The sequence below is a fragment of the Ipomoea triloba genome, chromosome 3, assembly GCF_003576645.1.
Source record: "Ipomoea triloba cultivar NCNSP0323 chromosome 3, ASM357664v1".
Lineage (NCBI taxonomy): Eukaryota > Viridiplantae > Streptophyta > Magnoliopsida > Solanales > Convolvulaceae > Ipomoea > Ipomoea triloba.
Window position 1 is genome coordinate 1,909,742 of NC_044918.1, and position 27,829 is coordinate 1,937,570.

The window sequence follows — 27,829 nt, forward strand, 5'->3', positions numbered from 1 at the left end:
ACATCCACACCTTCTATCCTGACAAATCAAAAGTTAGGATCTTACTATTATTTTTTGAAAATAGGATCTTACCATTATTAAGCTTTCAAGTTTGTAATAATTATAAAATAAATTCCACTATTAGATTTTAATAATTATAAAATTGATCTTGTTTTTTTACTAAAATCATAAACTGTTGATCAACCCTAATGGGCGGGTGAGATCGATCTTTGCTTTTTACATGAGGATCATGTTCTCATTTGATACTGCTCCTATATATATATATAGGGTGATGTTGCAATGAGAACCACTCCCCCTGTAAGAACAAACATGAGAACCAATCTGGTGCATAAAAAGATAAATTTATGGATAAGATTAATTGGGAGATCAAGAATTAAAAATGCGCGTGTGCATATGGAGCGCTGTGATGTGTGCATATGGACGACAATAGCATGAGATGTTGTGTTGTGCTTTGGACGACTGTTTGCTCTCATGTACAACATCGTGTGTACCATAGAATATCACTAGAAGCGCATGCACACATGCCACACGCCACACTTATACATTACAATGTGCACATGTTTACATTGAAATGCACACATACACATCATGCACTATCACAAACACATCCTAAGTTTATAATGCACACACACACATAACATAAACACAAAGTGCACACTAGACCACGGCGAGCTACTCATATATGATGAAAACCCAGCAGCGAGGACCGACAGTGCAAAATGCAAATCCACACCTACGGAGGCCATAGTTCACACCAATACATTGCCGGTGAAAATCACACATAGGTCAATCACAAATATAGACAATACTATTCTCAAACGTTAGATAATTAAAAAAAAATACAAAAATCAACTTGAGCCAATGGATGTAAATGAAGAACAATCCAGAGTAAAATGAAGAAAGAATTTGACGCGGAGAATGAGAGTATATAAACAAGAAAATACAAACCTATCATAAATTCTATCCCCAAATTATGCATAACAACCATATAAAATACTATACATATTTAAAATAAGCATTAATACCCCAATTACCCCTATGCAAATTACTGAAATTTAAAAGTAAAATAAAAATCATAAAATCACAACCACATACATCCTCTAAATGGAGAGTCTAAATTTGTCCATAATTTTTATGTGCATTTCAAAGTTATTACTCTTTGCACTCGTAGTATAACTGTGTGCACATATAGTTTGAAACTTATGCACATGCATGTAATATAAAACTTGTGCAATTCAAAGTTAGATAAAAATATCAAAATGCATGCCACCACTTTTAAAATTTCTTTCATTGAGAGACGTTGACTTGTACTAGATTAAGGGTTAAAAGTTCACCCCATTATTTATTTGGGCACCTCTTTTTATTCGATTCAATATATATACACACAGTCCTCAAGACATTACACAAATCAAACAAGTATAAATATATAATTTTCACACTAGTTTATTAAATAGTTGAGGGGTTTTACTTGGTATGTATTATATATCACTATATGCTATTCAACCAACCAATCCATCTAAATAATACGGAGTAACAAAAAATAGTAAAGCAAAAAACATCACAAAAATAAATAAATAAATAAAGGTAGGAGGGGGAAATGAAGGCTATGTAGAAATTGAAAAGAGAAAACAGGTTTATAATGATTGTATCCACCTACGTTTCAGTGGAGGACTGGAAGAGAGATTCTCTGTAGGTTCTCAATAATAACCTCCCGGCCACTTGAACCTTTCCCAGACATTATTGACTTGGTCAAACATCTGCTAATCCTATTTAAGATACCAAGTACACCCAACTAATCTTTTCATCTTAACGCAAGCTCATTATATTGCTGAAACCTATCGCCCATTGTTTAATTTAATGTATGCATTTAACACGTACTCTTTTCTTAATTAAACCCCACCTAATACTGCTCTTATTTTCCTCTTATTTTGGTGAAGTTATATTCTCTGTAATGTGCAGTGTCACAATTGAACACTACTTTTTGTAGTAGATATTTAGTTTATGGTTGACAAAATTTATTTGGTTACCATTAACGTGAAGGAATTATAAGTATATTAATTATTATAAATTTCAATTCAAAAAGTTATATTCTAAATGTTTAGTTCATCATCATTTTGAATAACAAAAAAGAATTGTCGAATAATAGAATATCAACTATTTTATTGATATTTTTGGACGGAACATAAGAGTTAGAAGTTCTTTTTTTTCTCTCTAAACCCTAGCCTCCCTTTTCTCTCTAAAACCAAACGCCTTTCTCTGCTGCTCAACTTCGGTTTCCACCGCCGGCCTCCGGCCGGAGCTCTAATGGAGCTTTGAGCCGGCGGTTTTGGTCACCTTCTACGTTTGCTCTCGCTCTTCTTCCGCCCGACCATCGTCGCAGCTCCGTCCGCCTCCGACCACCACCACAGATTTACTTCTTCCGTTTTCTTTCCCTTTGAATAAAATAATACTAGGTAGGTATTGGGTTTGTGTTGGCAGTCTTGAACTCCCAACCCTACTTTGACTTTACCCACTTTTTATTTTCTCTATTATTGTGTTTTCCTCTCGTTACTTTCACGAGCATTTTTCCTCTCGTTACTTTCACGGGCTTATCATTTTCATTAGCATAAATCGTTTAGTTTGGTTTCGGCAAGTGTTGATCTTATCCTGGGCGAGCAAAAAAAGAATGATGACGAAGACTCAGATCTTTGATGAAGCTTTAAGCTCCTTGAAGAAACATAGATTCCTAGTTATGAAACAGTCTGCGATTCAAGTTTTCTATACCATAGTTAGAAAAGTTGTTTCTATGTCTAACTGTAAGGAATTGTTTACCATTTCATTGATCGTTGATGTAAACGTTTTATGTTATGAATTAATGGAATAGCTACGTTTTCTTTCAAAAAAAGAATATCAACTATTAGTAGAAATATATGTAGCAATAGAAATATCAACTATTTGTAGATACACTAATAGTTTGGCTTTAACCATTTATATAAAGTCACAGTGCTTTTTATTTATTACCATTGTCATTCTTATTATTCGGTCCTATAGAATTGTTCTATATGTTGAGCATATATATAATATATAAATATAAATCTGCAATCCAACTATTAACTTAAACTTTTAGTTAAGGTGAATTACATGATTTAATTTAAAATCTGAGTCAATTTCATGCCAAAAGAGTTTAGACTTTTAGTTAAGATGAAGCACAATTGTTCAGTATGACAATATGTATAGACACCAATCTTATAAATTATTAAAATAAATACAGAAGTTGGTATTTATATTTTTATTTTGATACACAAATTGTTATTTATCTTAAAGATGCTGTGTCATTGAGCATCTTTGACTGTTGATGTTTAGAGACTTCATTATGCGTCCAATAATTATTTTTTTTCTATACTGATATTCATATATATTCTGAAAAATGAATCTAATCTAAACTAATTTTTTAACCTTTAACATTTAATTTTAGACATTATACTTAAACGACTTAAGATTCTTATAATAGTAATGAGTTATCAATGTGAAATTGGTTAAAAGTAAATAAAGGAAGTGTTTGGTAAATAGCTATTAGCTGATTGAGTTAGTGAGGTTGATCATAACATTAGTTGATTGTAGAGAGATGTTTGGTAAATTAACTGTTAGTTGATAGTTGATTACATGTAAAATGATTTTATCAAAAAATTGATGCGGGCAGCTTTTTAAATATTAGCGTTTTGGAGCAATAATCTGTTAAAAAAAATTAATTAATCAAACACTAATATTGATTGTTTAACTAAATCAGATAAATAATAGTGTGATCAAACAAGATAAAATTAATTAATAAGATAATTATGTTACCAAACGGGATCAAAGCATTTTTTAGTAGTGTGAGGAGCGTGGGTTGGGGGGAGGGGGGGTAAGGGTATTTGGGAGGGGGAGGAGATACATACGTATAAGGTATGGCTGGTGGCTGGGCTATTTGCGTCGTATACCTTTCAACCATCTTGTCCAAAATGGCATCATACCCACCTCATTCTATCATTATCACGTAGCTAGAAAAGCAGAAAAAGAAAAGCTAATTACTCAATTTGAAGCCTTAATTTAATTAATTTAATAGTAGTGGTTTTGTTAGTATTCGACGCTTGCCCCTATCCTACTACCATTTTTTATTTGCAGTATTTCGCAAAAAGCTAATCCAGGTCTACGCATACTTAACCTCTGATCTTTTTTCCCAGTTTTCACACTGCCAATTCTAAGCCACAAACCCATCCCCTCTCCCCTCTCTCTCTCTATTTGACCGCTTCGCCATTTTCTCTCTCAAAACCTACACAGTCCCTCTCCCATGGCGACCCCACCGTGATCTCTTTTCAGTGAGTTCAACCCTTTCAGCTCCAGCCCTTTCTCTCTTTTAGAGGGTTGATTAAAAACTAAAAACCCATCTCTCTCTCTTCTCGTTGGTGAAGAGAAAACCCTAGCAAAGTAGCTTCACTACAACCCAAATTAGGCAAAGAAAGTATCAGTAACGGAGCAGCTCAGACATATATATATATATATATATATATATGTGTGTGTGTGTATATCCGTTTAGGTGTGAATGCTTTTGCTGAGATCGAGACAAAGGTGAAAAAAGAGCGGATGGAAAGGACTACTGTAGCTTCTTCTTCTTCTCCTTCTTCTACTACTTCTTTGTACTGTCGCCTTGTTTGCAGATCATCATCATCATCATCAGTCTGATCTTCGGTGAGCTTTAATTACTCTCTTTTATCAGTACTTTCTGAATCTTTCTGTTTTTTTTTTTTTTTTTTGATTTTGTATTTATTGGTCTTAGCTTTTTCGGCTACTGGGAAGAGAGAGAGAGGAGAGAGAGATATGGATTCTGGGAATAGTGGGAGTCTACAGTCGTCGAGCGGTGGCGATGAGGAGTACGATTCGCGCGCCGATTCTTTCTCGGCTTTCATGACCAAAACGGCGGCGGCCGGACACATTACTCAGCTCTCACAACCGCCACAAACCGCCGCGAACGCCGCCATGTTTAGCCCGCTTTTGTCGAACTATTTCGATCCAACTTTAACGGCTCCGGCGTTTGCCGACCAGAACTCAATCCCGCTTCTCAATCTCGATATGGCCTGGTCCAGAACCCTAAGATCCGACCCGTGTTCCCCTCAGATCAACCCCGCGGCCGTCTTGCCCTCCCCGGGCCCTTCCGCTCATCAGAAGCTCGGCGCAGGCGCGGGCGGGTTTAACGGCCTTTCGTTCCCGTCTACGGCGGAGGCGCATGTTAGTGGGAGCGTGACGGCGGCGGAGGCGCATGTTAGCGGGAGTGTGACGGCGGCGGGGAAAGATCACGGCCGTGTTATGCGGAACCCGAAGAAACGGTCTAGAGCGTCAAGGAGAGCCCCGACTACAGTTTTAACCACGGACACTACCAATTTCCGAGCCATGGTTCAGGAATTTACCGGGATCCCGGCGCCGCCTTTTACATCCTCGCCCTTCCCGAGAACCCGGTTCGATATATTCGGCACTCCATCGGCTCTAAGATCCGCCGCCACGCCGCCGTATCTCCGCCGGCCGTTCCCTCAGAAGTTCCAACAACCTCAACCGCCACAACCGTTTCTCCCGCCGCCTCCCTCCTCCTTACCCTCATCCAGCACTAACAATCTCTTCACCATTCCCCACAACTCCATCCTCTCATCTCTCCTCCAATCCTCCCCAAATGAGTTCGGATCAGTAAACACCGCTCTCACCGCCCTTCCCAGCCTCATATCACCGGACCAACCCGCCCGGAGGAGCGAAACCGGCTATGATCAACTCCAAACCTTCTCCAACAACAATGCCTTCTCCTCGTCCCGCAACGGTGAAATCAACGGAAACCAGAATATTCCGTCCGCCTCCTCAAACTTCCTAGGAGACAAAGCACCGGAAAACGTGACAGGCAGAGGCGGTGAAGGTATGACGGAGTCGTGGATTTGTTCTTCAGACTTGAAATGATTGCACCATTGAAAGTTATGCGACACACATTTATCATCATGATTGTTATCATCAAAACGAGGAACAAAAGAAAAAAGGAGGTTAACTAGTGCATGTTTTCTTCATCATTTTCCTTAACCATAACTTAATTATCACAAAACATCATTAAAAAGCTCAAAACCCCTCTTGTTTCATTAACCGTATGTAAATATGTGATTACTGTTATTATTATTCCTAATCATATACATTTTAGCATTATGGGCAGATAATTAGAAAGAGAGTCATAGCGATAATTGTGAGCTTTGAGCTGGTTTGTCAATTGTCATCCTTCTCTTCTTGAATACTAAAATGCTGTTATTTTTCTGTATTTCTTTATTTACATTCTTATTCCCATTAAATTACTGCATAGTATCTTCTTCATTAGTTTTACATTGTGTTTGAATCTTTAAAAAAAAAAAAAAAACTGGGAATCAAATGTATATTGATGTTCCTGGTACCTTCTATTCCATGAAACCATGCTTAATATATACATGCATTTTATGTTTAAATCTAGGAAAAATATAATCCACCGAAACTGCATTTGGTGTGGTCTGATTATTTCTTCTGGTCAATATTTTATATGGTTTTGTTTCGGAGACTAGAAATTAAATATATGCGGGAGTGATTGGCGGCGAGATTTGTGGGATCGTTAATTTTGCGCCGCAATATCTTGTCTGAAATCTGAAAATAAAATTTAATAACGCTTCTATTGATTTATTTATTTTTACCAAAACAAAAGGAGTATTTATTTTATTTATATACTGTAAGTAATATGTGCTCTTCGTCCTTGCTTTGCTCTTTATTAGCATTAAAAAACGTTGACTGTCCTTCCGAGGAATATTTAAATCACCGTATGCATCAACTTGTAGTCTCTATTTTTTTTTTTTTTTTAAAGACTTGTAGTCTTTTTTAGAAAAGCTCATTCAATTACAGTTTGTTTATGCGACCTTGCGATTTAGTGGTAAGAAATGCCTCTTCCAAATTTAAGTTATGAGTTTGAGCTTTACTGGACGGTATTGACTCTTTGTCATTCAATAGCTAGAGAAAAAAATTAAAAGTGAAAATATTATTAGAGTCGAGAGATCAAAAGTAGATTAAACTTGACTATCAAATAAAATTATGAATAATAGTATTTTTTTTCACCCTTTACCTATACTAACCTGGCAAAATAAAAACATCTTTATTTAATACTTGTAAATTGGTTGATATTACATTATTACTTTGCGTTAAAAAAATAAATTTACTTAATACTCAAGTATAAACAAAACCAATCACAAATTGTTTGGTAAGGAGATAGATATTAAGATTTGAAATTAGAAGAGCAATGTATCATATATCACTTTAAAATTATATTATATATGATAAAAATTATAGCATTGTTTTTTTATAAGGAGAAAATCAATTCATTAAATCATCAATCAAAATATTCGTAATTGACAAGGGCGGTGCAGGAAGCCACTTGCCACAACTTGATTCAAAAACAACCCCCTTAGCAACAGTGTGGGCAGCACGATTCGCAAATCGTTTGACAAATTGGAAATAGATTTCAGTAAAATTACTAGCCATTTCCTTAACATCATCAATAATCAAACCTAAAGAAGAATAAAATGATGTTTGTAAAGCATAATAAACTTGTTGAGTCAGTTTCAACATCAAGATGATCAAGATTTAATCCTTTGATCCAACTAAATGCTTCGCGAATAGTAAGGGCCTCCACTTCTTTTGGCGTGTAGATACCTTTCCACCGCATCCTCTTAACAGCATAAAACACTCCATTAGAATCTCTTATCACCCAACCCAAACACATACAACCTCCATTCTGACAAATTATAGCATTGCCTTTTAAAAGATAATCTGAAGACTTAACATAATTAGCAACATCACAATTTCACATAGGCAAGTGTGAAGTGTCAATTGTTACTGTAAATGAAACAGATCAGAATTAAATGAAGTGGATGGCCTTAATTGCACATTATTTATATCTTTATTCTATTAAAAAAAAAAAAAAGAGAAATTTTTCTTAAAGAAAAAGGCCTCCCTATTATTGTAGATTTGTAGTAGTGAACTAATTTCTTATAGGGTATACATATATGACATTGGTCCTATTGCTTTATTATTCATCCGTGACTTGCCAATTACTCCGTATCATTTTTATATAACGAACATTTAATATTAAATGTTGTTGAGTGTATTATTATATTATATTATATTATATTATATTATATGAATAGTCAAATACCATGCCGCATTGTGTAATTAAATAAATATTCAATAAAAAGTAACAAATTAAAATACAAGGAGAAAATAACTATATAAATAATGAATAAACAAAGAAGAAATGTAAAAATAGAAATAATTTATATATAATATAAATATACAACTTAACACTGCAAATAATTACACCAATATATCTTTATTTATGTTATAACCTTACTTAATTCATTGGCTTTTATACAATTTTACGGTGTGTTTGGTTCATGGGTTTACACACTAGGAATGGGAATCAAAATCATAATTAGTGTTTGGTTGATAACTTTTTAAAACACAACTATGAATTTGATTATCCATTCAATTAAAAATCCCATTCCCATTAAAAAGGGGTATCATTCAATCTCATTGATAATTTAATTTTTAAGTTTATATGAGTACTTTTAGATATTTTTTTTTGATTTTTTTTTTTTGCTTATATTGATACTTTAGACGTCATTATATTAGTGTCCGTCAAATCAAGAAGTAAAATTTGAAATTACATGTGGCACAACTCGTAAAAATATATTGTAAAGTAGGATTTAACCTTACATGGTACGTATTCGTACGAAATAAATAGGATGCAGGGGTAAATTAAAACAGTTTGACGGTAGCATTAAATTGAGGCCGGGAAGGTTAAGGCCGGCATGGGAAGGCAAGGAAGACAAGGGAATGGCGCATTTAATGCTGTACGTACGTGCGTGTTAGGCTTCTCGTTGTCCGACAATAAATTAAGGTTGCGTTGGAATGGCGCACAACGATGTGCGAGATTGTATGTGTTGTTCTGGAATTCCTCAAAAAGTCGAATCTCCAACTCGATTTAACAAAATATGGTAATTTGAGATTGCACAAGAAATTTTTCTTTAGATATAATTTTTACATTGTGATTACTGATATTTTTAAACTTTGATATTTTTTCTAAATATTATTAACTGAACTACTGAGTTAAGCCCGTATGAATAGTGTAAGTGTAGATTTGTACTCTCAAACTGTGTAGAAAAGCTACCACTGTATGTATGACTGTCCAACAGTAACAAGTAGTTCAGTGGCGTGCTACATATACTTACATACCGTCGTCACACACTACATATCTATGAAAACACTAATGAACATCCCAAAAATGCAATAGATTTTATTCTACTCTTGTAACTTTGATGCATGGCCGAAATCCTGCACAATAATTTTGAGTTCTTCTTATTTTTACGGATTGTTATGCCGTGGACCCAGGTCCACCTTGCAAGGTGGACCTGGGTTTACATTCACATACACTATACTCTACATTCACACTTTGTAAACTCTACATTCACATATTACAGGATTATATGATACTCTACATTCACACTTTGTAAACTCCACATTCACACATTACAAGATTATATGTTTAGTAACTATATTACCACTGTTATGCATTCACACATTCAAAACTTTATATTCACAGGTCCTGTACTCTATATTCACAACTTAAGAACTCCACATTCACACATTACAAGGTTACAAGTTGCTAGAACTTCTTAACTCTATTACAGATTCACACATGCATAACTCTACATTCACGATTTCTATACTCTGCATTCACACTTTGAAACCTCTACATTCACACATTTCTAGGCAACTCTACATTCACATAATCATAAGTCTACATTCACGATTCCTATACTCTACATTCACACTTTGAAACCTCTACATTCACACATTTTTGGGCAACTCTAATTCAGCAATGTGTTTACTAATTTAATTATTAAAAAAAAAAAGAGACAAAACGACGTAGTTTTGGACCCAGGTCCACCTTGCAAGGTGGACCTGGGTCCACGGCATAATTTGCCATATTTTGAGGTAATGTAATATTATGGAAAATATCACATAGCCTAAGAACATGGAGAATGTGATACCCATAGATGTTATTAAAAATGAACTAAAAACAAAGATTGAAAATCCCACATTCCATTGGACCAAATAAGGGAATGCGATATTACAATATTCATATTCTTGAAATTATGTAATATAACCTAAACCAAACATCCCCTAAAAGGTTTTCCATTGAGAGTGTGCAAAACAAATTTCCAATTTTACCCTTTTTACACACAAATATTAAGTGTGTGGTGTGTCATGTAAGATATTGTGTGAATTAGGCCCCTTCTGAAATACTCTTTAGTAAATTTGGGTAAAAAACTTGGACACAGTAAAATTTACCTAAAAAGAAAGAGCGTAATAAAGGAAAGGGAAAGCGAAACAGAAAGGTGAAAAGAGAGATGAATGGGGGAAGTGATGTTCATCTCATGAAAGGTGGTAACCTTTTTTCATATCATTGATTGATGGATCATCTATCATCATCTATCTTTCTTGTTTTACCCTTTAATTATTTTCTTTGGATTATAGATTCTCCTCCGCCCCTTTGGTTTAAATTTTAAAATGATGAGAAATGAATGATGACTGGGCGTATTGGGTTTACAATATTTTTTTGAATCATTTTTATGATGACAAGCTATGATAACCATAGATATGGTAAACCCCCTTTTGTAAAGGCCAAAATATTTATTGTGCTTTCATGAACCAAAACTTCTTTAGGAGATGGGACACTGCACAATATATGATTATATGCATGCTCGATCATACAGCTATATTGTGTGTGTATATATACTTTAAAGTTTTAGATTTATATACCGACTAGCATTTTGTACACGTAAAAATTTATGTCCGATATTAAAACATTGATAAATATAAATAATTAAAAATTATAGTTCAAGTTATATATGTGTGTGTATTATATACGCGAATATGATTTATCATTCATAAAAATATTAATTAAAATATAATCAACAATTAAATTAATTATATAATGATTTTAATAAAAATATTAATTAAATAATAGAAAAAATATATGACAGATATAAGTGTATGGTAATAATAATAATAGAGTAATCAATGTTAGAATTAAATACTAACGGAGTTGTAACCGTATAAGAGTAGTTTTGTCTAACAATTGCAGTATCAGTTTGACACAACTACAGTATCAATTATGATCATGGTCCACAGTACATCTTGGACCATGATCCACAATATAACAACGGGAGTGTAAGTAGTTATATATATATATACCAAGCCAATTAAATAAAAAGTAAATTACTACAGCCTCGTAAAATACAACGCGGAGTAGAATATTTCTAGGATTTTGCGAGGGGTAATTGGTAATGATTTGACATGGAATTTTGTAAATTTGGTATAGTTTATATATTGGTAAATAAAGAAAGGGCCAAAAGCGTTTATGGGGAAGGGGGGGTATTCGGCAGTATTTGTTATAGTGGCCCATACGGGTTATCTGTAAAAAGTAATGATGGTTATTGTGTCTCTAAGCCCCAAACCCTCTTTGGCCCACTCGTAACCCAGCGTGATGCTCTCCCACTCCCCCCACTGATTTCACTTTCACCATTTCATACCAACACACAATATTAACCATGTTTTTACTATTTACCCAAAGCATTACACAACAAATTAAATTTACTAACAGAAAACTTACCAATAGATTTAGATTGCCAAGGTGGCAACCCGAGAGTTGAATTTGTGGTTACTTTTTTTTTTTTTTTTTGAGTACTATTGGTTCTGTTATGAATTTGTGGTTACTAAGCTAACAAATTTGGTTAGCAATAATTATTCGGTTCAAATCAAAAAGGCTAGTCTTTTATCATGTTGTCTTGTATACTTGTATTTAGTACAATACTTTTAAAATGATAACTATTTTATTTTGTGACTTGTAGTTGCAAGTGGTGTAAGATTGGTCTCTTGGTTATGATTTTTTTTTTTTAACTTAAGTAATCCCAGTTTCGTTGGACCCACAGGATCCTACCCCTAGAGCGGGATTCAATCCAAAATTTCTATAATCCTTGGACCTTTTTTTACTAGTGGGATTCAAATCATCACACTGCCACCTACAGTTATAACATTTATTCCAGGCAACGAACCAACTACGCTAAACCCCAAGATGCACTTGGTTACGATTTTGTTTTAATAGAAATGGCATATTTGGTCCGACCTTTTGTTACATTAGTTACTGATATAATAAATTTAATTCTTAATTGTTAGTATTTATATTTTTTTCGAAGATAAGGTGACCAATTTTTTTAATACTCGGTAAATAAATGCTAAATATAAATACGAAGAGCGCTAAACTAGACCTCTGGACTAGACTGAAAATTAAAAGCTCGAGCAAGCAAGTGAGTTGCCTGATTCACTGATTTACGGACATAGCAAATTGAAATGGATTCAAAAGAGCTAATAAGAAGTTTACAAGCATCAATAATGAGACCTCTATAATTTTGTTCAATAAGTCCACACCAATGTTTAATGATTGAAGTATTACATTTTATCTAAAAGATATTCTTCTTCTCACGTAAGACAATTACACACAAGATTTATTTAAATACTAATTATTGATGCCACCTCGTCACACCAATTTCATTACAAAATGACTCATTTAAGAATAAAAAAATATTAATTTATTAGCATTATATTGATTAAATGACTAAATCTTCTACATTCTTAGGTTATTTTCTTTCCTTTTTTTTTTTTGGTTTTTTTTTTGTCTTAAGAAAATCAGTCTGACGCATTTCAATGAGATATTCAATACAAAAAAAATGTACATTTATGTCGAATTCAATACGGAGTACAATATTTCATAATGTATAATACATAAACGTAAATAAATTTATACATCTTCACGCAATTTTATTTAATTAATTTATAAATTATAATAGAGCCAACTATTGACACTGTGAATTGAAATCAACTCAATATGATATGTGATAAAATTTGTTGGCAAATAACAATTTTCATCTACAATAATTATGAAAAACTAATATTAATTACGTCATTCCACAACCCATCTTACGTTTTGTAATATAAATAATTGATAAATTGTTGTTTTTAATATATTAAAAATATACTTAATAATCAACTTTCAATAAAGTAAACATGAACATTCAATATACTAAAAATAATCTTATGTCGGTGGTTGTTGTTCATCTGAAATCTTAATTGTAAGGTGAATCATGGTCCAAGTATAATAAGGTGAATTATGGTTCAAGTATAATATATATTATACTTGGACCATGATTCACCTTAATTAATTACAATTAAGATGAACCACAACTGCTGATATAATAAGATTTTATTTTTAGTATATTGAATGTTCATGTTTTTAGTGTATTGAAAGTTTATTGGTAAGTATAAATTGTAAGGGTACGGTAGGTGTTTGGGATGGGGGGTGGGTGGGTGGGCGGGGGACTTGGGAGTAAGGACAAGCACTATATTTATATAGTACAAGGAAAAGTAAACGAGCTATATATGCTGTGAAAGGCAATGATAAAAAATGAGGATGGTCCCCTACCTTGAATCTCAGTGAAATTGTAGTAAAAGATATACACATATCCTAATGGTTAACTCCAAAATGTATGACTTTTAATCCAATGTATCACATTAAGCAAAAGCATGAAAAGAACAAAAGTAAAAGTTGACCTTATAATTGTGGGCTTCATGTTTTATGTCTTTTGTGTTTGCTAATCATTTCCTTTTAGCGTGTGTTTTTATACCAAATGACAAAAAGTTAATTGACTTTAGCTCACTCAATATATTGAAAGCCTTTATGGATCATTCATATCCCCCCTGCACATGATCACTTCTTACTTCTTAATCATACGTGTTGTGAAAAGTGGCTTTAATATTTGACATTTAATTACTATGATTTTTAAAAACACAAATTATTTGTAAGCAAGCTTATGAGGGTGATCTATAATTCCAACTGAATTAAAAGTTTCATCTCAAAAGGTTGAATCCACAACCCCAAGGACCTCCAAGTCTCGACCTTACAGAGTACCTGGGAAGATGTTTGAATCCCCAACCCCAAGGACCCCAAGTCCCGGCCCTACAGAGCAGCTGGAAGGATGTAAATCATGATAACTCAGCTAAATACAGATGCTAGACTTTTGTTTACTGCACAAAAGGAGCCATTCACTTTGAGAGATTGCTCATACACTACCGCTGGTGAGACACGATCTCTGATTTTTCTTCTCAAACTTCACTCATATGACCAACTGAGCTGCTCATGCGGGCATTCTAAGTGAAAGTTGGCAAATAGGGTTGAAAGAGGGTTTATAATATTTATTTATGGTGGCGGATTTAAAGGGGTAAAGAAATGATTTTTTAACTTTTGTATACACTTTAATTTCCTTTACATGCGTGTACATGCATGCATCTTTTTATAAAAGTATGTTTTCTCAAAATATACTATACGTAAATGAAAGGTTTAATACTATAGTAGCACCTAATTCTATAAATAATAGTTTCTGCGTTTCATTTCATACCAGGGAAAGGCAAACAAGTAAGATAACATAAACTTATTGTATAGTATATACTCTTTGGTTTGAATTAGTTCAAGAGAGCACCTCTTAATGTGAGAACATGTGGACCTTTTTAATAATGCACAATAAATTATTCATGAATGTACAATAGCTATTTTAGTTCCGTGACTACTACATGAATGCACATAAATTACTATACAGTGCATTCATGTAGTAGTTACACATAAATTACTATACAGTGCATTCATGTAGTAGTTACACATAAATTACTATACAGTGCATTCATGTAGTAGTTACACATAAATTACTATACAGTGCATTCATGTAGTAGTTACATAGCTGGAGTAATTATTGTGCATTCATGTAGTAGTTACATAGCTGGAGTAATTATTGTGTATTCATGTAGTGCTTACTATGCATTACTAAAGAAGTCTGCATGTGTGTGTGTATACATGTATGTATGTATGTATGTATATGTATTATGTATTTTATTTTTATTTAATTAGTTATGTTTGTATTTATTTTGATTCCAATTCTTATTTACTACCAAACAAAAATATTACTTAAACCCATTACAATTATTGAGTATTTGATTTGAATCATGATTTCGATTGAGTGTTTGAACCAAACGCCCCTTGGCTATTTTTTAGGCAAGGCAATTAAATATGACAAAAAAAATGTGAATTTGAGAGCAATTGTTATACTATAAACCAAGGTTTATCTTGCATTGTAAATCTTAGTCCAAAATGACATTTTTTTTTTGAATACTACTAACACCTATTACAATGCAGTATCTGAAGAGTCAGTATTGCCTCCACTAAAGCTCGAACCCACCACCTCTCGTATAAAGGGAATAGTTTGTTGCCACTGGACCACAAGGTCCTTTCCAAAATGACATTTATATATTATTATCAGCACTTAACATATTATGTATATTCAATTAATTAATAAATTATGTACATATTATAATTGACATATTATGTACATGCACTCAAAAAATTATGTACATATTATAATTAATGTATTATATACCTTCAATTAATAAAGTATATACCGAAAAATCCAAAAAAAAAGAGTGTATATCTATTACAATTAATATATTATGTACAGTCAATGTATTTACATGTACATAATTAGCTAACTGAAGGTAAATAATACGATAATTGTAACACAGTCTGCGAATCTAAATTTCATTAGCTTAGTTAGAAAATTTGGTTCTATGTCAGATTGTATGGAATGACTTTTCATTCTATTGAACTTTGTTGTAATTGTTCTTAATGATTATTAATGCAGTTTATCCTTCCAAAAAAAAATACGATAATTGTAAATACAAAATATGAATGTCATTTTGAACCATAATCCATAATGCAAAATGGACCCTGATTCATGAAATAATTTGCCATTTCTGAGAGGTAGAATTCCTAATTTCTTAAAATGCCCTCATGGAATAAACTTCTTTTGCTAAAACTTTTCTTATGTACAAACTTCCAATCATTATACAATTGAGCATGAATATAAACCACTAACACAATGTTCATTTTTAATACACGAAAAGTTCATTTTTAATACATTAAATGTTTGAATGTCTTATATATATATATATATATATATATATATATATATATATATATATATATTGAAAATTTATTATTTGGTATACAACTTAAAATTAAAGTTTTATTATATTAAAAATAAATTTTCACTATATAAAAAATGAACATATATTCATGATCCATATTTCAATGTGAACCATGATCCATAATATAATTTGCCTCAAACTTCAAAGATTGGTTGATTTAATTTGTTGGGGCTTACCTTTCGGAAGTTCGTAGGCCTTGGCAACATTATAGAGAACTAGGCCTTAACACAGTTTTCCCCATAAGAATTTGTGGGCCTAAAATGGGCCAAAGAATGATCTATCACTAACACAATCAAGGAGTTAGATAGCAATTACTCCGTATTATATTATAGATTAAAGTTCATTATCCACGATTATATCTAAATTATATGCATGTAATTAATATATTATGTACATGTAATCAATGTTAAAAAAGCGTTAGGTGTTCATCAGGCGGTGAATGGACGCCTGCGTATAAAAAAATATTTTACTTAATATCAAAGCACTTTTACTTAACATAAAATTTGTCTTTTATTTATTTTAGGCATTAATATCAAAGTATAAAAGTCAAAGGTCTTGTGATCGAGCGACATATAACTTTTCAAATGAGAGATTTCAGGTTCGTCCCCTAGTGTGGGGACATTGACTCTTTGTGATTTAGTAGGTAAGGTGCAAGGCGCATATTGACGCCTAGTTTTTAATTTGTTTAAATTTTGTAATTATAAACTATTTAATACTTTAATAGTTAACACTAAAATATTAAATATTTAACCTAAAAACATCTAAAGTTTGAAAATTTTAGGATTATTTTCTCAAAACGCTGTCGTTTTGAGTGAAATAACTCTAACAACAACTAATAGGCCGACTAGGCGGTCTAGTCGGTGTCTAAAAGACTTAATTGACGCCTATGAGACCTAGGCAGTCAGCGCCTAAGCAGCCGACAGACCACCGATTATAGCGATACGCTAGGCAGCCGGCCAGCGCTTAGGCGGGATTTTTGCAACAAAGAAAGCTACAACTAATACATTATGTACCATTATTTAATAAATTATGTACTTATTACAATTAATATATTATGTATATTCAATTTATTTATAAGTTATAATCTATTAACTGAAATTATATATGAAAGTATATATAATATAAATGTAGTTTGGATCAATAATATTCATAATGCAAATGGACCCTAGTGCATGGTACAATTTGCCACACTATCAAGGGATTAGATAGTTGTTGTTTTCAGGTTAATTAATCGGAAACCTAATTAACTGCCAACCACCTACACCCTACTGCCTAACCACGTTCCACTTACCACAACCAACAGCAAGTCAGCAACTAGCAGCGCGTCGTCCCATCTCTAATCTGGAACGTTTCTTATACCATTTGCCCAATATCTTGAATTAATTACTTTTTTTTTTGGATAAATTTTGAATTAATTACTAATCGTTGGAAATAACTTGCTCATGACTCTTAACGCACTTTTCATAGATAAATTCAGATAGAACCCTTTTATGTTTTATGTCCATATATCCGTCAAATATGAGTATAAAATACATGAGATGGAATCGCTGCCATCTTGTTGTCCCAAATCCAATCAGGGATGTTACAACACTTTGACGAATATGTTGTCCTATCTATTAAGTGTTAATTTGCCGTTTTAGGTTACCTAACATTAACCCAAAAGTTTTTAAATAAACAAACCGAGTGTTTGGTAAATAGTTGTTAGTTAATTGGGTTAGTTGATAGAATTAGTTTATTATAGAAAGTGTTTAGTAAATTAGTTGATAGCTGATTACATACAAAATGATTTTCTCAAAAAAGTTAATTGAAAAATTTGTTTTGAGCAGTTTTTTGAATTTTAACATTTTGAAGTAATAAGTTATTACAAAAAGGTGTTTTTTTTTTTGAAATAGCTATTACAAAAAGTTAATTAATCTAATACTCATATTGATTGTTTAACCAAGTCAAACAGTTAATAGTGATCAAATAAATAAAATTTGACTGATAAGTTAACTATGTTTCCAAACATGACCAAAATTTAGTAAAAAGTAGCTACTAGCTAATTTCTCCCTCTGCATCTGTAGTTGCACACAAGTTCGATATGCGAACATGGCAAATTGACAACAACCATTTTATTGATCATTAATTACTACTAAATTTTCCCATTTGGACAACGTGGGTAGACCGTTGTAGCGTTACAGCACTGCAAAAAAAAAAAAAAAACTAGTAAAGTAGCTAGCGCTTATTTAAATTTTACAAGTGACATGTTAATATATTAAGTGGAGTTAATTAATTGAGATTAGGAGTGCTTGGTAAAATTAACTATTTGATAAGTTGAAATATGTAAAAAGATTTTTTAAAAAAAGAACATCTAGCTCGAATTAACAATTGTAACGTTGAAAATTTTAGCACACAATGATATTTTAAGTGACTATTTTGTAGCACAAATATATGTAGGGTCCACTTCTAATTTGGGTTAGGTCAAAGTAAATTTGAGTTATTATAAGTGAGACGAAAAAATTAATATATTGTACGCTCAAAACAGATAATGAGTGAATGAAAAATTGATTATCAAAGTAAACTCATTTGAGTTGAAAAATGGAGATAGGAAGGCTTGAAAGGAACATTTGTCACACATTATAAATTGAAATGCGGTTTGCACTAGTATATTTTAAAACTTATTTTATTTAATTAAGCATTGTTTCTAAATATTTAAAACTCTTACAGCTCATTTCAAAGTTTTATTAGTGTGTGTTTTATTATTTTATTTGTAAACTGTACATTGTAAAGTTTTTAGCATAAAATTAATTTTTCATTAAATATTCTTAGCAATTTTTAATTAAAATAAAATAAAATACATTAATAAAAAGTAAATGAGATTCAACTTTCTAATTTAACTCAAGGTTGTGAACACTAGAACATTTAACTCCATTTAAGAATTCGATCATGTGTGTGCACATATGCGGAATATCAACATTCACAACACTCTTGCATGCTTTGTCAACTTTCAAATATGTTTTTGCTTCAAGGCTCCTATAGTGAGGAAACTCAGGAAACACATATCTACAGTTATAATACATGCACCTCATCTACACATTTCACATGGCTTCATCACTTGTAGTATGATAAAAAGAACAAATAACTCAATCATGACCTTTATTCAGATCATGCTTGAATAATAAGTACTTGATAGATCGAGACTAATTTCATCACTTAACATTCATGTGCGTGGGCCACATACTTTAAGAACGGGTAACGAATGTGTGACACCACAAACTTGTTGTCCAGCTTGATGCCATTTTTCATAATTGTACTACCCTTATATATCTTTGTGCATGTACATGGGATACATGTCTTCATCAACAAATGTAGTTTTAACACTTTATTTTTTCTTTTACGAAAATACTTTGAACAACGACTATTTGACATACATGGGAAATTTTCTTAACACTACCCTATGGGTCATGTTACTCATGTATCATAAACGCCCATATTGCATTGTAGTAGTTTGGTTCAAATTTTTCTTAAGGTGTTTTTTGCATTAATAAGGTCAATGTCATTACCATTGAATTATTGTTCTTTTTTTTTCTTTCCTTCTTTCTTTCTTCCTTTCTTTGGTCAATAAATAACAAAACATAGCCATGTGGCAAACCATGTTGATAGATTTCAACTATGTACATAATTACAAAACATATATGTGTGTATAAACCATTAGTAAAAGTGAAAGATAATGACTACCGTTAACAAATGATTAATGATTTAAAATTTGATCTTTACAAAATTTTCAAAAAATACTTGATCTAGCAATTTTGATATTTCGATTATGTCAAAGATCTTTAATTAAATCATTTAACTTCATATTGAAAATTTGGCAAACTTTATGATGTCAAATTTTTTGCCTTGAGATTACTTTTTTCAACAAATTGAACAATTTCAAGCAATTTTAAGTTACATGCAAATGTTATAAACAAATATAGATAACTTATCCATTTGCAATCTTGGAATCGATATATTTGAGACATCGTTGTGCCTTTCATGCAATCGATATGCAAAGAATTTTCATGTGCTAATTTTCTTGTTATGTCTAGAAGCGAACAACTTTTGGATTACACCCTTCATCTTCAATTCAATTTTATGTACGCCCATTCTAAGGACTTCACTTTTCATGCATAGATATATGTACTTTATAGGCTGTTATTTCGATCAGTATAAAACAAAGATTGAATACATGTATTTATCAACATCCACAGATGAAATAAAACTAACAAAATATAATTAATTTGCAAGAATCCTCACCGAAACTCCAGTGTTGCTATAATGCTAATATTTATGATTCATATAAGGTGAAAAGAGACGTTCAGGTAAAACATGCAGAGACATCTGAATCAATGATTTGTCTATATCAACACAAAATAAAAACTTATACTTATAATATAACCTATCTTGTGTACCTAAAGAATAAATCTTGTGCACCTGAAGATCGAACAAAACTTGTGTACTTCAAAGTTATAAAAATTACAAAAATGTCATTGTTTTTTTTTTAAACTTATATTACCCTATGCACTTGTAGTATAGCACTTGTGCACTTTAAAAACAAAAATTATACACCTGAAAAATAAAACTTGTGTACTTGAATAACAAAATTTATGCACTTGAACAACAAAACTTATGCACCTGAAGAACAAAACTTGTGCACCTAATGAACAAAACTTATGCACTTAAAACTTAAAAGGTAGAACAAAACTTATGCACTTAAAACTTAAAAGGTAGAACAAAACTTGTCCACTTCAAAGTTTAACAAAAATATCAAAAGGCCAGTACCTTTTTAAAAATTTCATTTCATTTAAGGGTGTTGATATAGACCAAAAGACTGAGAGTTGACCTCCTTTTTTACTTGGACGGTTCTTTTTATTTGACCCAAATTATATATATAGGGAAGCATTATAGTAAGAACGGACACACATGAGAGAAATAAGAACTAATTTGAATCGTCTATATGAGAAGATCAACGGATTATGTAATTTTTTTAAAAAAAAGTAGTGACATTTATGTAAATAATACAAACTTTGTGTGCAAGTAACATATGTTAAGAAGTGATGGTAACATATGTAAGTGTGTAAATAAATTCACTTAAAAGTGCAACTATTTAATTACACTTAATAGTGTAAGTGATTTACCTTTTCACAGTCGTGCACTTAATAATAACGTTTTTCACATTGGTACACTTAATGATAACGTTAGGTGTATTTAATATTGTTGCTCGGTGTATATTATATTGTTGCACTTTTAATACATTTTAGTATTTTACTTGCACTTAGGTGCATTCGATGAAACTGTTACTTGCACTTTTAACACAATTTACTAGCATTTCAAAGTTTGAATTATTTATAAAAATGTTATCGCGTTTTTTAAAGTGTTTCTAATCGATTGGATCTATTCAGATAGACCGTTGCAATGGGTTCCTACTTTTCTCATTTGATCTGTTTTCTATATACGAAATATATATATTGGATGACGAAAGAAACCCGTAACTATTATAAACTGCCATAAAAGTCTGTATAATATGGTAAGGTGTTGTCAAGAATCAAATATATATTGGGAGAAGAAGAATCAAATATATATTTAACATTATCTAAAAGTGGAATTCGGGAAAATTTCTTTACCGTTTCATCGTCATCTTCTCCCGGATTGTATAGTATACCAAGAATTAATAATTGATGTTAAATTGTTAATATATGCGTACATGCTATCTCTGTGCTTTTCCAGTCTCCTCGGTTCTAGGAAGTTTGTTTGAAGCAGCGGAGTACGGTTCTATATCACTTCATTTCATTAATAATAAATTGATGTTTCACACGAATTTCGTAATTTTTATTTATTTATTATTGGTTGTTAAATATATTCATGGAGACACTTCCATATGTGTATAGATAGGGAGTTCTAGGGCTTGACAGAGTTTCTGACCATTAAGCAACATCGTTTCTCTTCTGGTCCGGAGATCGTGATGGCTGACACTCGAATATCATCGCCACCGATTGCTATCCATCAATAATTGCAGCTCACCGACTTCGTTTTGGTTTTCGATCAGATGTAAGCAACTTTGCGTACTAGGTGCTGCTTTTTATATGATTGAGTAAACTTTTTGTGGCGTAAGTATGTATAATTGTGAACTTTGGTTATCTCTTCAAAAATTCCAGAGGGATAGATTGGAATTTTTCCTTTTTTATTAATAGAAATTATTTTGTTCAGTGATTGTTTACTTCTATTGTGGAATAAATTCTGGAAACATGATATAGATGATGGTTTGATTAGCAAGAGTGAAATTAGATTGATTTTTTATTTGTCGGCAGCTGAATGGGGACTACTTTATGTTTTTTTTCTTAAAAAGACTATTTGGTGATTCTGAAGCATCTTAGTGATCTTATTTTCTTCTACTTGTCTGAGCTTTGGTGTGGGTATGGGACTCCTAGGTTTACCTGTAAGTTTGTAGAATCTGTCTTGGAATGCGAATGAACTCATCTGTGTTTTATCAGATTGACTCAATAATTTAAAGTAGGTGAAACTTTCTTTTGAAGTATTTATGAGTATGCCATCAATTAATATCTATTACAGTACTACTAAAACGCCATGAAATGTCCAATTGGCTTGTTAATTTGGTATGGTACTGCTCCCTTAATAGCCCTTCATCATGATATCTGCACTTAAAGTGGGAGGTGTATGAGGGAACGTCTTTTAGTCCGCCCTTCTATTTCTCTGTAGTCTGGGAACACTTAATTCAGACTAAGTTATGGAGAAGGTACATATTCAAGCTTTTGGTAGTTGGCTTACAACGGATAATTGTTGGAGAAATATGATTTGTCATACACTTTTTGTAGGGCTGTAGATTTTATGCCTGAGGTAATTTTGGCATATATTGATAAGAATTCTCAAACATGGAAAATTGAGGAATACTATGCTATATTAGAATAATAGAATGTGGTTTTCCTTTATGCATGCAGTCAAATTTCTCCTTTCACAGAATAACACTGTTGGAAAACTAAGAGGGTGAAACAGTTAGTTCATAAATTCATTATTTTAGATTTGTACTTTCCCTGTGTAACTTAAGAGTATTGCATCTTTATTATAGAAAGTGCCAAATAATTATTGTGGCTTAATATGCCTCTGTGGTTTGCCATTCTATTTGAATTGCCCTGATGCTATCCATCTTATTCTATGAATTGCCCATTTGCTCAAAAATATGCCTGACCTTACTGTACTTGTTTTCTAATGTTGCTGCTCTTTGCCTGTTTGGTATGTTAACTAATGCCATGAAATATACTTCCAGCTATCATCTTTCCACTCTTAGGTGGACAACAGTTTCTTCAGAAACCAAGAGTTTTGGGCTGCTGAAATTTTTTGATAGAGAGAGACAGGTTTATCTTAAGGAGAATGCCTTCTCTTCAGCTTTTGCAGTTGACTGAGCATGGCCGAAGCCTTTTGGCTTCAAGGAGGTATCTCTTCATTATTCTAAGTGCTATTACTTCTAATTGGTCCGTTGTTCATATGCCGGCAGATATTTTAGGTGCTTTTAGTGCACCCCAACCACATACCAACACACAGGAATGGAAAAAAAATGTGTATACACTAAAAATGTGTGCTCCATTATGACTATTAATACTTTTATTTTCTTCTTGTGCACACTGTAGCATTATTTTTGGACAGCCTAGAAAGGAACCTAGATTTACAATTTGCAAAAGTGAGTGTATTGTTATTTATTTCACTGATGACCATGTGATATAAACTGTTAATATCCATCTTTTAATCTCTTCTGCTGTTTATTCTACTCTGGTTTTATCATGTAGTCTTAAAATTAATTTTTGACTATTGTTCCCTCCATGCAAAAATGTTCAGTAATTCTATGTTATCAGTGGCAAATACTAGATAGTTTGAATTTGTATAATCACCAAGAATCTGCTGTAATCTCAATGTAACTCTCTTCGGATATTTTTCACTGTCCAAAGCCTGAATTCAGTTGCAACCAATAATCTGATCCCACATCTGTATTGCTGTTTGTATTTTATCTTGGTGATAGTGCAACCTGTGTCAACTGTTCTTTTGTTGTTTCACAGAAAAACTTTATTGCTTGCAACTGGTATTATTGTTGCTGGTGGCTCAGCTGCTGCATACATGCAATCACGGAAGAGCCTTACGAATCAAAGTTCCATAGACCAGTATGATGGTCCCATTGGTGATGTAGAGTTGAATACATCCTTTGGAATGAGCGAAAACAATGTGAAGAAAAGCAGGCAAAAGAAAGGAGGACTGAGGTCCTTAAAGGTTTTAGCAGCAATTCTTTTATCTCGAATGAGTAGCTTGGGCACCAGAGACCTTTTAGCTTTGATAGTCACAGTGGTGAGCTTCTTCACTTCCACACAAGCCATGTACTGGAATAGTCTTGACATGCATAGAATTATTGTCATACTATTGAATCTAAATAAGATTGGGATTAGAAATTCAATTAAAGAGCATTTGGTTGCAATGCTAATGGAAGTTTCATTCACATTCTTTGAGTAGTTTTTAAACATCTTATTTAATGTTATATACTGGTTACTATGTGTTGGCAGTGTTGTGTCTGTGGTCATGTGACTTTCAAGAGGAAGCCAACAAAGTTGTGACAAATATTCTCATTTCTTATAACAAAAACTTCTATGCGGTTTCAGTGATTAGAGCTTTTATGCTAATATGTGCTTTTGTTTCTGCAGGTATTACGAACTGCTGTGAGCAATAGATTAGCAAAAGTTCAGGGTTTTCTTTTTCGTGCTGCTTTCCTTCGACGTGTGCCGTTGTTCTTCCGCCTCATTTTTGAAAACATTTTATTGTGTTTCCTCCAGTCAGCCTTGCATTCTACCTCAAAGTACATAACAGGAACCTTAAGTTTGCGATTTCGAAAAATATTGACAAGGCTTATCCATGCACAATATTTTCAGGTAGATATACTACTGGATGGTGACTGACAGTTAGCTCAATTACTTATTCTGTACTTTTGACCAGGGCTTCTCTATCCTGCTAATGTTTACACTTGTTATGGGTTAACATCTGTAAATGACTTTAATTCTTCTTCTTTTTGTTATAAAGTAAACAAACAATAATGAGATATAAGTTCAAAATTTCTTTGATTGCAGTTATGTACGACTAAATATCTGTATTATATTTTAATGAATATTTGCATTCAAGTATTAGGCATTCACTTTTGCCATTCAAGCTTTGATGTTTATTAGTTCTCCATTTAAATTCCAGGATATGGTATATTACAAACTATCTCATGTTGATGGTCGCATAACGAACCCTGAACAAAGAATTGCAAGTGATGTACCAAAGTTCTGTTCAGAGTTGAGTGACCTTATACAGGAGGATCTTGTTGCTGTTGCTGATGGACTACTGTATACTTGGCGTTTGTGTTCATATGCAAGCCCAAAATATTTGTTCTGGATATTGGTACTGCCTTAATCCTACACTGGATTCATGCAGAAAACTCATTTAGTTTCCTTTTCAAGTTTTAAGATACCTGACTGAAGTTAATTTCTTATTTGAGACTTTAATGGATTTCTCATTTTATGTTTTCTTACAGGCCTATGTTTTTGGGGCTGGGGTTGCAATAAAAAATCTTTCTCCTGCATTTGGTAAGCTGATGTCAAAAGAACAGCAACTGGAAGGAGAGTACAGGCAGCTTCACTCACGATTAAGGACACATGCGGAAAGCATCGCATTTTATGGTGGTGAAAAAAGGGAAGATTTTCACATTCAACATAAGTTTAAGTCTCTTGTTCGGCATTTGAGGGTTGTGCTTCATGAGCACTGGTGGTTTGGCATGATTCAGGACTTTTTGCACAAGTATCTTGGTGCTACTGTTGCTGTTGTCCTGATAATTGAGCCCTTTTTTTCTGGACACCTGAGACCAGATGCTTCAACATTAGGAAGAGCAGAGATGTTGAGTAATCTGAGATATCATACCAGTGTCATAATATCTTTATTCCAGGCCCTTGGAACGCTTGCAATTAGTTCAAGGCGACTTAATCGTCTAAGGTATTGCTTGATTACTTTTTAAATCTTCATTTGGAGGGAAATTTGGACACATTCCCTAGAAATTTATTGAAGGGTATTCTAAGTGTTCAAACGTGTAGTGTGGGTTGGTACTTCTTGATCTTAGGAGTTGGCATCACACCTTAAACATAAAATTTGATTTTTCAGTTCATTTTATTTAGTCAGTTAATAACATAATTATTTTTGGACTTCACCTAATACATAGATCACCTTTGTTTATGAAGTGGGAGCACGATTTAGTACGAATGTAGAACATGGTAAAGACCTGGAACAGGGATCTCTATATTATTACAATTATTTGGATAAAACATAACTCAGTGGATAGTTTGTCTTACTTTATAAAGTATGTTGAAACATGTTTTTCCTGAGGAGAAAGTTAAAGTGAAAGGATCCTGGAGGGTATTTGTCCTAGTTCAAGTTTTTGCATAAAGAAAGATGTTGGTTTTTATTAATGACATCATCAACTTTCATCAATCGGTAGATGGTGTTGGGAATGGTAGATTTTCATAACTTAGGCTTGATTTATTTTCACTTCTTTTATAGTACATGCAATCCTATTCCTCAGCACCACTTCTGTTTTGAAGAATATAGTAGAGGATTGATAGCTGTATGTGAACTCTGGGTTTGGTGTAGTGGTCAAGTGCTCACCTATTAGGCACAATGAGATCAAATCTTTGAAAATAGATGTCAGATCCTGTAGATCTTCCTTCTACAGGCTACATCTTGTGAGATAGACCTTATGCACTATCTATGACTTGTGTTCATAATGTATGGGTTTTGTTAGTTATTGAGAGAATACTCATTACTGTTTGTATGCTATGCCGTAGTTACTGGCTGTGGCTATTTTTATACTCACTTCGCTATTTTGCAGTGGCTATGCAGATCGTATTCATGAACTCATGGTGATTTCACGAGAACTAGGTGCCCATGATGTATCTACACTGCAAACTAATGGGGGTAGGAATTTTGTTAGTGAAGCAAACTACATTGAATTCGATGATGTTAAGGTGAGAAAATTGTCTTTGAATTTTCAGTTTTGAATTGATTATGATGCATTTGTTGTGCTCATAATGAGTTTGGTACCCTCTAGGTTGTTACACCAACTGGAAATGTATTAGTGGAGGACTTGAGCTTAAGAGTTGAAACCGGGTCCAACCTTTTAATAACAGGTAATAGTTTGATGTTTCCTTTTGCATGGATACTTTCTATGTATCAGCTCAATCACCTTTTTTGATAAAAGGGCTCCTCCAAATGAATTAGTTGAAGGAAATTGGAACTTGTGATTTGGTGGTCATTGCAAATATCTATTGGCCAAATATTACTTATTGGGAGTTTGAGCTAGGAAGGGATGTTATGTTGAAACTTTAGTTTATTATGTTATGGATAAAAGTTGGTTTTGGCTTAGTTTGAGAAACAACTTAAATAAATATAGATTAGGGCTTTTATATATGCTCACAGCCGCTAGGGCTAGGCAAAAAACATATGTAACTTGAAATTCTACCTGAGAACCAATGAAATTAGCTTAGTTAGGGTTCTTTTTCTTTCCACCCCCACCCCCCAATCCCCC

At 32.8% G+C, this 27,829-nt stretch overlaps 2 protein-coding genes across 2 annotated transcripts in view; both read left to right on the forward strand.

Moving 5' to 3' along the window:
- The first annotated feature begins 4,168 nt into the window (after positions 1-4,168).
- On the forward strand, positions 4,169-6,306 carry LOC116011808 (formin-like protein 8). Its single transcript, XM_031251217.1, has 2 exons — positions 4,169-4,704; positions 4,793-6,306. Exon 2 carries the CDS (start codon positions 4,834-4,836, stop codon positions 5,950-5,952), a length of 1,119 nt encoding a protein of 372 aa, XP_031107077.1. The 5' UTR covers positions 4,169-4,704; positions 4,793-4,833; the 3' UTR covers positions 5,953-6,306.
- Positions 6,307-21,841: 15,535 nt separating this feature from the next.
- LOC116011990 (ABC transporter D family member 1) overlaps positions 21,842-27,829 on the forward strand; it is a 16,315-nt gene continuing 10,327 nt past the window's right edge. Inside the window, exons 1-9 of the mRNA XM_031251443.1 lie at positions 21,842-21,988; positions 22,113-22,272; positions 23,507-23,672; positions 24,291-24,573; positions 24,924-25,148; positions 25,459-25,656; positions 25,790-26,244; positions 27,134-27,269; positions 27,353-27,431. Of these exons, the coding sequence (XP_031107303.1) occupies positions 23,611-23,672; positions 24,291-24,573; positions 24,924-25,148; positions 25,459-25,656; positions 25,790-26,244; positions 27,134-27,269; positions 27,353-27,431 (1,438 nt within the window). The 5' untranslated portion in view covers positions 21,842-21,988; positions 22,113-22,272; positions 23,507-23,610. The remainder of the gene's footprint in view (positions 21,989-22,112; positions 22,273-23,506; positions 23,673-24,290; positions 24,574-24,923; positions 25,149-25,458; positions 25,657-25,789; positions 26,245-27,133; positions 27,270-27,352; positions 27,432-27,829) is intronic.

Bases quoted from the DNA above. Each gene is read 5' to 3' on its own strand.
- LOC116011808 (XM_031251217.1), top strand. From the start codon at position 4,834: ATGGATTCTGGGAATAGTGGGAGTCTACAGTCGTCGAGCGGTGGCGAT.